This window comes from Haliotis rubra, unplaced genomic scaffold (assembly GCF_003918875.1).
Source record: "Haliotis rubra isolate DU_JTF1 unplaced genomic scaffold, ASM391887v1 Scf343, whole genome shotgun sequence".
NCBI lineage: Eukaryota > Metazoa > Mollusca > Gastropoda > Lepetellida > Haliotidae > Haliotis > Haliotis rubra.
This window is the reverse complement of record NW_025767017.1, coordinates 897,245-909,072: the sequence shown is the minus strand read 5'-3', so window position 1 is coordinate 909,072 and position 11,828 is coordinate 897,245. Positions and strand designations below refer to the sequence as shown.

General features: G+C 44.4%; 1 protein-coding gene across 1 annotated transcript; it reads left to right on the top strand.

Annotated features, from left to right (window-relative positions):
- The first annotated feature begins 1,965 nt into the window (after positions 1-1,965).
- On the top strand, positions 1,966-10,411 carry LOC124284729 (calmodulin-like). Its single transcript, XM_046720834.1, has 3 exons — positions 1,966-2,279; positions 8,215-8,308; positions 9,850-10,411. The coding sequence occupies exons 1-3, from the start codon at positions 2,258-2,260 to the stop codon at positions 10,061-10,063; spliced, it is 330 nt and encodes a 109-aa protein (XP_046576790.1). The 5' UTR covers positions 1,966-2,257; the 3' UTR covers positions 10,064-10,411.
- The last annotated feature ends 1,417 nt before the right edge of the window (positions 10,412-11,828 follow it).

Sequence of the window (11,828 nt, the reverse complement as noted above, 5' to 3'; positions counted from 1 at the left end):
ACCGCCATATAGCGCCAATATTGTCGTCATATCGGACATATTACTGTCATATAGTGGATATGTTTCCGTCATATAGCGGACATATTACCATCAAATAGCGGACATGTTCCCCTGATATAAAGGTCATATTGCCAGTGTATAGTGGACATGTTTCACTCATACAGAGGACATATTGCGGTAACATAGAGGACATATTGCGGTAACATAGAGGACATATTGCCGACATATAGGGGACATATTGCCGAAATGTAGAGGACATATTGCCGTCACATAGAGGACATATTGCCGTCATATAGAGGACATATTGCCGAAATATAGAGGACATATTGCCGTCATATAGTGGACATATTGCCGTCACATAGTGGACATATTGCCGTCATATAGTGGACATATTGCTGTCATATAGTGGACATATTGCCGAAATATAGAGGACATATTGCCGTCATATAGTGGACATATTGCCGAAATGTAGAGGACATATTGCCGTCACATAAAGGACATATTGCCGTCATACAGTGGACATATTGCCGTCACATAGTGGACATATTGTCGTCATATAGTGGACATATTGCCGTCATACAGTGGACATATTGCCGTCATATAGTGGAAATATTGCCGTCATATAGTGGACATATTGCCGAAATGTAGAGGACATATTGCCGTCACATAAAGGACATATTGCCGTCATATAGTGGACATATTGCCGTCATATAGTGGACATATTGCCGTCATATAGTGGACATATTGCCGAAATATAGAGGACATATTGCCGTGATATAGTGGACATATTGCCGTCATATAGAGGACATATTGCCGTCATATAATGGACATGTAGCCGTCATATAGATGACATATTGCCGTCATATAGTGGACATATTGCCGTCATATAGAGGAAATATTGCCGAAAATAGAGGACATATTGCCGTCACATAGAGGACATATTGCCGTCATATAGTGGACATATTGCCGTCATAGAGAGGACATTTTGCCGTCATATAGAGGACATATTGCCGTCATATAGTGGACATATTGCCGAAATATAGAGGACATATTGCCGTCATATAGATGACATATTGCCGTCATATAGTGGACATATTGCCGTCATATAGTGGACATATTGCCGTCATATAGATGACATATTGCCGTCATATAGAGGACATATTGCCGTCATATAGTGGACATATTGCCGAAATATAGAGGACATATTGCCGTCACATAGAGGACATATTGCCGACATATAGGGGACATATTGCCGTCATATAGAGGACATATTGCCGTCACATAGAGGACATATTGCCGTCATATAGTGGACATATTGCCGTCATATAGAGGACATATTGTCAGTCATATAGAGGACATATTGCCGTCATATAGGAGACATATTGCCGTCATATAGTGGACATATTGCCGTCCTATAGTGGACATATTGCCGTCATATAGAGGACATATTGCCGTCATATAGTGGAAATATTGCCGAAATATAGAGGACATATTGCCGTCATATAGATGACATATTGCCGTCATATAATGGACATATTGCCGTCACATGATGAACATACATATTGCCTTCATATAGAGGACATATTGCCGTCATATAGATGATATATATTGCCATCATATAATGGACATATTGCCGCCATATAGATGACATACCGCCGTGATATAGTGGACATATTGCCGTTATATAGATGACATATTGCCGTCATATATAGAGGACATATTGTCAGTCATATATAGTGGACATATAGATGACATATTATCATCATATGGACATATTGCCATCATATATGGACATATTGCCGTCATGTATGGACACACAATTGCATCAAATTGCGGACGTGTGTGGTCATATGTACTTCACAAAATGAGTCCATGAGTGAGGCGATAGCAATATGAAGTGCTATCAGTGACTGATGACCTTCTCTCCAGGATACACGACATAACAGACACTCCATATAGATAGATAACACAACCCTATTAGTCTATGACCATCATCATATCAGTTGCCCTCGCGGTCTCCTATACCATCACACGACACAAATAGCCGCATCTTGTTGTATTCGTCCCGCCACCACCTAACATTGACGATATTGAACCCTTGTAAGCCCGAGATACACAGCTTCCACAATGGCCCATCTGACGAAACAAGAGAGAGCCAGGGTACACCAAGGTGTTTCTTGAGGTGGACAAGAACGGTGATGCATGCCCTCAACTTGTCTCTGAGCTTGGTGCGCTGTGTTTGGTCCTCGGGTATCGTATGTCGCCGGCGAGAGTTGCGGGTGAGTTCTAGCCTCCATGTGATATTTCTCAACTCCTCCCTTCCACACGTTCAGCCTCCTCCTCCTCCTTGTTCCCTTCTATAATCAGCGTATCCAGTTATCTTGACGTTTAAAAAGACCGTCATAAAATATTGAGAATAATGCAGAATGCGCAGTTGAGTCATGCGCAATATGTACTATAGTCCAGTTTGCGGAGAAAACGTATCGATGAATTCCACCTCAAACAAAAGTGTAAAATCGAATAAAGTAAATTAAGATTATGAATCCTCATATTTATTTACTTAATTGAACATTTAACCAGAATTTATTCATCTTAGATAAAGTTAGTTCTAACAAACGATCATAGTTTCAAATCTCTTTATTTTTGTATTACAAGGGTATGCACAGCAAACGAAACACCGATAACAAGTTGGGTTGGTCTGGGATTAACGCCCATCGCGCACCGCACTCCACATTTGTTTCCACGGTCCCAATTACAGCGCTACCCCCTGTAATAAAACCAGTAATAACGATTTCAATCTATGATCGTTTGTTAAACAACTTCATCATAAGTTAAATAGAACCTGGGATTTAAAATGTTCAATCTGGCAAGGTAAAATTATGAGGACTCGCAATCTTAATTCCAATCTTTATTTGGTTTTAGGCTTTTGTTTAAAGCGAAATTCATCGGTACGCTTTCACCGCAAAACAGACTATACACTTGTAGTTCAGTTGTTTCCATCATGCGATATATCACTACATACCATGCGGTATGATAACCGTCCAACCTACGGCCAATCTCTGTATGAAAGAGACAATACACATCAATAATATTAAATTGCGCCAACAAAACGTATCATAGATCATCATGCCTGAATGATGTCTTGATGATGTCTGGATGTTGTCTGATGAAGTCTTGATGACGTCCTGCATGATGTCCGCATGATGTCTGATGTTGTCTGGATGATGCGGATGATGTCCGCATGAAGTGTGGATGACGTCCGGATGGTGTCCGATGATGCCCGGATGATGCCAAAATGATGTCTGATGATGCACGGGTGATGTCTGGATGATGTCCGGATGATGTCTTGAAGATGTTTGGATGGTGTCCGGTTGATGTTTGGATGATGTCTGGAAGATGCCTGGATGATGTCTTGAAGATGTTCTGGATGATGTCCAGTTGATGTTTGAATGATGTCTTGGAAGATGCCTGCGTGATGTCTTGGAAGATGTTTGGATGGTGTCTGGTTGATGTTTGGATGATGTCTGGATGATGTCTGATGGTGTCTGGATGATGTTTGGATGATGTCTGGAAGATGCCTGGGTGATGTCCGGATGACGTCTTGATGATGTGAGGATGATCCCTGGATGGTGTCTTGGATGATGTCTTAATGATGCCTGGATGGTGTCTGGATGGTGTATGGATGATGTCTGGATGATGTCTGGATGATGTCTGGATGGTGTCTGGATGATGTCTGGATGATGTGGATGATGTATTGTCTGGATGATGCCTGGATGATGTCTGGATGGTGTCTGATGATGTCTTGGATGGTGTCTGGATGATGTCTGGATGATGTCTGGATGATGTGGATGGTGTCTGGATGATGCCTGGATGGTGTCTGGATGGTGTCTGGATGATGCCTGGATGATGTCTGATGATGTCTTAATGATGCCTGGATGATGCCCGAAAGATGTCTGATGATGTCTGGATTATGCCCTTGAATGGTGTCCGTGGATGATGCCCGAATGGTGTCTGGATGATGTCTGGATGATGTCTGGATGATGCCTGAATGATGTCTGGATGATGCCCGAATGATGTCTTCATGATGTCTGGATGATGCCCGAATGATGTCTGGAAGATGTCTGGATGATGTCTGAATGATGTCTGGATGGTGTATGGATGATGTCTGGATGATGTCTGGATGGTGTCTGGATGGTGTCTGGATGATGTCTGGATGATGTGTGATGATGTCTGGATGATGCCTGGATGGTGTCTGGATGGTGTCTGGATGATGTCTGGATGGTGTCTGGATGATGTCTGGATGATGTCTGGATGATGTGTGGATGGTGTCTGGATGATGCCTGGATGGTGTCCGGATGGTGTCTGGATGATGCCTGGATGATGTCTGATGATGTCTTATGATGCCTGGATGATGCCTGAAAGATGTCTGGATGATGTCTGGATTATGCCTGAATGGTGTCTGGATGATGCCTGAATGATGTCTGGATGATGTCTGGATGATGTCTGGATGATGCCTGAATTGATGTCTGGATGATGCCTGGATGATGTCTCATGATGTCTGGATGATGCCTGAATGATGTCTTGATGATGCCAGAATGATGTCTGATGATGTCTGCATGATGTCTGGATGATGTCTGGATAGTGTCTGGATGATGTATGGATGATGCCTGAATGATGTCTTGATGATGTCTGGATGATGTTTGGATGATGCCTGGATGATGTCTTGATGATGCCTGGATGATGCCTGGGTGATGTCTGGATGATGCCTGAATGATGTCTTGATGATGTCTGGATGATGTTTGGATGATGCCCGGATGATGTCTTGATGATGCCTGGATGATGTCTGCATGATGTCTGCATGATGCTTCTGGATGATGTCTGGATGATGCGTGCATGATGTCTGCATGATGTCTGGATGATGTCTGGATGATGCCCTCGGTGATGTCTGGATGATGCCTGGATGATGTTGGGATGATGTCGGGATGATGCCGGGTTGATATCTGTATGGTGTCTGCATGATGCTTCGCTTATGTCTGGATGATGTCTGGATGATGCCTGGGTGATGTCTGGATGATGCCTAGATGATGCTGGATGATGTCCGTGGATGATGCCGGGTTGATATCTGTATGGTGTCTGCATGATGCTTCGCTTATGTCTGGATGATGTCTGGATGATGCCTGGGTGATGTCTGGATGATGCCTAGATGATGTTGGGATGATGTCGGATGATGCCGGGTTGATATCTGATGGTGTCTGCATGATGCTTCGCTTATGCCCGATGATGTCTGGATGATGCCTGCGTGATGCCTGGAGTGATGCCTGAACGATGTTGGGATGATATCTGTATGATGTCTGCATGATGCTTCGCTTATGTCTGGATGATGCGTGCATGATGTCTGGCATGATGCCCGGATGATGCCTGAACAATGTTGGGATGATGCGTGCATGATGTCTGCATGATGTCTGCATGATGTCTTGATGATGTCTGGATGATGCCCTCGGTGATGTCTGGATGATGCCTGGATGATGCTGGATGATGTCGGATGATGCCGGGTTGATATCTGTATGGTGTCTGCATGATGCTTCTGGATGATGTCTGGATGATGTCCGCTGATGATGCCTGGATGATGCCTGAATGATGTCTTGATGATGTCTGGATGATGTTTGGATGATGCCTGGATGATGTCTTGATGATGCCTTGATGATGCCTGGATGATGTCTGGATGATGCCTGGATGATGTCTGGATGATGCCTGAACGATGTTGGGATGATATCTGTATGATGTCTGCATGATGCTTCCGCTTATGTCTGGATGATGCGTGCATGATGTCTGGATGATGCCTGGATGATGTCTGCATGATGTCTGCATGATGTCTGGATGATGTCTGGATGATGTCTGCATGATGCTTCGCTTATGTCTGGATGATGTCTGGATGATGTCTCTTGATGATGCTGGGATGATGTCGGATGATGTCTGCATGATGCTTCGCTTATGTCTGGATGATCCGTGCATGATGTCTGCATGATGTCTGGATGATGTTGGGATGATGTCGGGATGATGCCGGGATGATGCCGGGTTGATATCTGTATGGTGTCTGCATGATGCTTCGCTTATGTCTGGATGATGTCTGGATGATGCCTGGATGATGTCTGGATGATGCCTAGATGATGTTGGGATGATGTCGGATGATGCCTGGTTGATATCCGTATGGTGTCTGCATGATGCTTCGCTTATGCCTGGGTGATGTCTGGATGATGCCTGCGATGCCTGGGTAATGCCTGAACGATGTTGGGATGATATCTGTATGATGTCTGCATGATGCTTCGCTTATGTCTGGATGATGCGTGCATGATGTCTGCATGATGTCTGGATGATGTTGGGATGATGTCGGGATGATGCCGGGTTGATATCTGTATGGTGTCTGCATGATGCTTCGCTTATGTCTGGATGATGTCTGGATGATGCCTGGGTGATGTCTGGATGATGCCTAGATGATGTTGGGATGATGTCGGATGATGCCGGGTTGATATCTGTATGGTGTCTGCATGATGCTTCGCTATTCCGATGCCTGGGTGATGTCTGGGTGATGCCTGAACGATGTTGGGATGATATCTGTATGATGTCTGCATGATGCTTCGCTTATGTCTGGATGATGCGTGCATGATGTCTGCATGATGTCTGGATGATGTTGGGATGATGTCGGGATGATGCCGGGTTGATATCTGTATGATGTCTGCATGATGCTTCGCTTATGTCTGGATGATGCGTGCATGATGTCTGCATGATGTCTGGATGATGTTGGGATGATGTCGGGATGATGCCGGGTTGATATCTGTATGATGTCTGCATGATGCTTCGCTTATGTCTGGATGATGCGTGCATGATGTCTGCATGATGTCTTGATGATGTCTGGATGATGCCTCGGTGATGTCTGGATGATGCCTGGATGATGTTGGGATGATGTCGGATGATGCCGGGTTGATATCTGTATGGTGTCTGCATGATGCTTCATTATGTCTGGATGATGTCTGGATGATGCCTGGGTGATGTCTGGATGATGCCTAGATGATGTTGGGATGATGTCAGGATGATGCCGGGTTGATATCTGTGTGATGTCTGCATGATGCTTCAGCTTATGTCTGGATGATGCGTGCATGATGTCTGGATAATGTCTGGATGGTGCCTGCATGCTGCCTGGATGATGTCTGGGTGATGTCTGGATGATGCTTGAATGATGTCTGGATGATGTCTGCATGATGCCTGAATGGTGTCTGGATGATGCTTCGCTTATGTCAGGACGATTCCTGCATGGTGCCTGGATCATGTGTGGATGATGCCTGGGGCGTTGTGTGATGATGTTGTCAATGGTCGATTTGAAACCCCCTGTGCATGATACTCGCATTATGACACAGGTGACGGTCTAAACACGTAGCACAAACTCGGGACGAGTCAGGACTAATCGCAATGATTGGGGGTGGAGTGGAGTGGAGTGGAGTGGAGTGGAGTGGAGTGGAGTGGAGTGGAGTGGAGTGGAGTGGAGTGGAGTGGAGTGGAGTGGAGTGGAGCGGAGTGAAATGATTGGGCTGGTGGGTGGTTGGATGAGTGAGTGAGAGACGTTTAGTTTAATTTAGTTAGTAATCCCGAAGATACACCTCTTTTCACCAACATTTACATGCACGTAATCTATTAATAAAATCAAAGCTTTGGCTCCGTGCTTGACACCATTTTCTTTATCACCACAGTGTGATTCAAACGTTCTGTCTCGTGTTGCACGCCCATGCACTGCTATACGTTCTCTGTACCATCTCTGATAGAACTTGACCCGTGAAGATCCGGGTTAGAATTGATCTTCAGTACTGACTGACTGAGTTTGGTTTTACGCCGCTTTTAGCAATATTCCAGCAACATCACGGCGGGGGACACCAGAAATGGGTTTCACACATTGTACCCATGTGGGGATTGATCTTCAGTAACCCATGCTTGTCGTAAGAGGCGACTAAGGGGATCGGGTGGTCAGGTTCGCTGACTTGATTGACACATGTCATCGTATCCCAATTGGGTAGATCGATGCTCATATTGTTGATCACTGAATTGTCTGGTCTAGACTCGATTATTTACAGACCGCCGCCATATACTAGTAGGTGAAATATTGCTGAGTGCGGCGTAAAACTAAACTCCCTCACTCACTGACAGAACTCCTCCTTTTCCTCCAGGCTCTCTTCACATCGCTGGACACTGACAAAAACTCCAGGGTGACCCTTGACGAGTTCCTGGTCGCCATGCCAACTATACCGCCCAAAGAAAGGAAGTAAGTGCTCTCTTATAGCGTCAATGAGTTCCTGGTTGTCATGCCAACGACAGTATCACAAAAAATAAGTGCGCACTTACAGGCTATGTGTTAGTGAGTACCCGATCGTCATGCTAACTATAGCACCACTGGGGAATTTCCCTTCTGACTGGAACTTCTCTTCAATTCAAATAGGTTTATTTGTTACTGTCAAAACTATGTATAGTCAGAGACTAAGCGTAAGTCTAACATGTGGCGTCAAGCCATAAATTTTTATCCAGATCGTGTTGACCTACATTTAGGTAGGCTAGTGCATGAGTATGAACGATTAGGTGTTCGGCATCTTTTCAACACTGGGGTACTCCTTCCCCTAAGACTAACGCTTAGTCTCTTAAAAATACACATTTTTAGAGAAACAAGCAACGATATTTGAACTGAAGAGGGATCCATGTCTGTTGCTTAAGGTCGCACTGACAACGGTGTGCAGATATAACGGAATGTAGACCTGACAATCCAGTGATTATCATTACGAGCGTCGATCTACGCAGTTGGGATACTGACTGACTGACTGAGTTTGGTTTTACGCCGCTTTTAGCAATATTCCAGCAACATCACGGCGGGGACACCAGAAATGGGCTTCACACATTGTACCCATGTGGGGATTCGAACCCGGGTCTTCGGCGTGACGAGCCAACGCTTTAACCATTAGGCTATCCCACCGCCCCAGTTGGGATACGATACCATGCATCAACCAGGTTAGCGAGCCAGACCACCCGATCCTGTTAGTCATTTCTTACGGCAAACAGAGGGGTTGCTGAAGATCATTTCTGATCGGATCTTCACGTGTGAAAGTTTTAAACTCGCGTCAAAAAGGCATAACGGTTGGGGAGGGGTCGAAAGAAATTAATATGGTTCCGGGACAGGGACTTTATCCTCATTCCATAATTGTTGATCATGAATATGGAACCGCGTACAAGAACCCATAGCGATTTCAAAATTTTGAGATTTCATAGAGCGTCAAAAATTGACTTGCCGTTGCATGCGTTTGTGAGAATGCCACCGGGTGGCAGGAAACGCTCTCCTTTTCGCGAACACATAGTACCATGACTATTCTATCGTGATTATTAAATTGCATACTCAGGATATGATAACAAACTCTTAAGAGAGTGAGTGAGTTTGGTTTTACGCCGCACTGAGCAATGTTCCAGCTATACGGTGGCGGTCTGTAAGTAATCGAGTCTGGACCAGACAATCCAGTGATCTATAGCATGAGCATCGATTTACGCAATTGGGAACCGATGACATGTGTCAACCAAGTCAGCGAGCCTGACCACCCGATCCCGTTAGTCCCCTCTTATGACAAGCATTGGTTACTGAAGATCAATTTTAACCCGGATCTTCACGGATCAGAAACTCTTAAGAATATGGATCGAGTTTTGCCGCTTCTGCAACACACCCGTACAAGACCCCATCCCAAGAATTAAATGATCGGTCTCGAACTCCAAACTGTCAGTACAGTGATATGTTATACAAAAACGTTTTTGTGTTTTTCTACATTGTAGGTGCGCAAACCTCAGACGTCTCTTTCGCAGCCTCGACACAAACAAAGATGGCGTCTTGTCAGTTGACGAACTGTCTCATGTCATGGCATCAGCTGAAGTTCCCCTGAGCCGGGAGGAAACAATGCAGCTTATAGCTCAGGTAGACCAGGACGGAGACAACCAACTGAACTATGAGGAGTTCTTGGAGCTGATGGAATCGAGTAGTAGAAGATGAATGAACGTCGGCCACAGCCTCATCTACATTTCATACAGGGCTAAACATGGACATCATAGAATTTGTGGATTTTATCATGGAACGTTATTTATGAATTATAAAAATAGAATACGTCTGTCGGTACAGTTTGTAGGCAATACACTTTTTACAGTGAAACATGAACATCATAGAATGTGTGGATTGTATAATGGAACATTACTTGGGAATTCGAAAAAATATTACGTTTGTTGGTACAGCGGGTAGCCAATACTCTCTTTTACAATGACACACGAACATCGTTGTATTGCTGATATTCATAATGTAACTTGATTTGTGAATTCAGAAAAAAATAATCAGTTCATTTTGTAACTAATGTATTTTTATGGTGAAATGTACGTTACCATGGTTAACTGCATCCTCGATAACTCTCCACTATACCCTGGATGATTTTATTACCTCCCTTGGCCGGCTCCGCATTCTCACAGTAGCCAATCAGCTAAGCCGCCGTTACAGCCGAGCTTGCCATTTTGTTCGCAGTGCCACACAGATTTTTCGGGAAATAATAAAGACAAATTCACAGATGTGAAACTTTAAAAACTATATGAAAGAACTCCTTCTACTTCTTTCAGAGTACCTCTGCGTCAATTGTGTTGCCAAGTTTAAACGGTTAGATATTTTGAGCAGCGAAAGTGAGTTGTGATCGGTTCGCTCAACTTCCCAGCGTAGTCACCTGATTGGATAAAAAGCCAGCCAAGGGAGGTAATAAAATATTCGCCCAAGCCGTGGATGCATCCAGGGTGTAGTGGAGAGTGATTATCGAGGATGGGTTAACTGAATAATCGGTAAAGTTTGTCAACAACACTACATTAACGCTACAATAGTACATAATCGTTTATGAACAACAACACACACACACACACACACACACACACACACACACACACACACACCCGAACTATGTAAAAACGTGAAACAACAACAAACAACAACTATTTTATATATACAGCCTTTTTCTAGGCTAGTAATAGCTGCCCTAAAGCAAAGCGATTCCGTGCTGAGTTTAGTCCCTTATTCGTGTCAGGATTTGCTAATCGTGGGTTCGAATTCTACAGATGTCTGTATAATTATCCTTGTTCAGATTATACAAAAGGTCTACGTTAAGTTCCATTCTCGTCGCTCTAGACTGTCTATTACATTAAGCTGACACGTCAGACGTAGCTCACATGCATTTCGAGGTGACGAAAATTACAATTCACTCACTGAATCTTAATCTTGATAATTTGAATTCTTGATAACTTGATACACTCGTCATTGTCTATGCACTGGGCGCATGCGCTCACGTATACGCACACACGCACAAACACAAACACACTCAGCAATATTCATACTACGGCAGTTTGTAAATAATCGAGTCTGGACCAGACAATCCAGTGATCAACACCATGGGCATCGATCTATGCAACTGAGGTGAGGTGAGGTGAAATGTGGTTTAACGTCGCGCTTGAGAATATTTCGCTCATATGACGACGTGCATGCGCGTGTATGTGTATGTGCGGCTGCTTGTACTAGCCCAGACTGAAGCTGGTTTTATAGTGCTAGCCCACTGAGATACCAAGCCGCAGTGAAGCATGAATACCCCACCCAGACACAGTATACTGACTCCGAGCCGACCAGTCCTTGTAGTACCCATTAATGCCGAGCGCCAGGCAGGGACCAACAAGTACCATGTTTTAACGTCTTTTGGTATGTCGCGGTCGGGGATCGAACCCGCGGCCTTCCGCTCTCC

What these genes read in the sequence shown, in the direction of transcription:
- LOC124284729 (XM_046720834.1), top strand. Translation starts at nt 2,258, where the DNA reads ATGTCGCCGGCGAGAGTTGCGG. An exon ending in GTCGCCGGCGAGAGTTGCGG is followed by an intron (nt 2,280 to 8,214) that starts GTGAGTTCTAGC and finishes TTTTCCTCCAGG; the next exon opens with CTCTCTTCACATCGCTGGAC. An exon ending in ATACCGCCCAAAGAAAGGAA is followed by an intron (nt 8,309 to 9,849) that starts GTAAGTGCTCTC and finishes TCTACATTGTAG; the next exon opens with GTGCGCAAACCTCAGACGTC.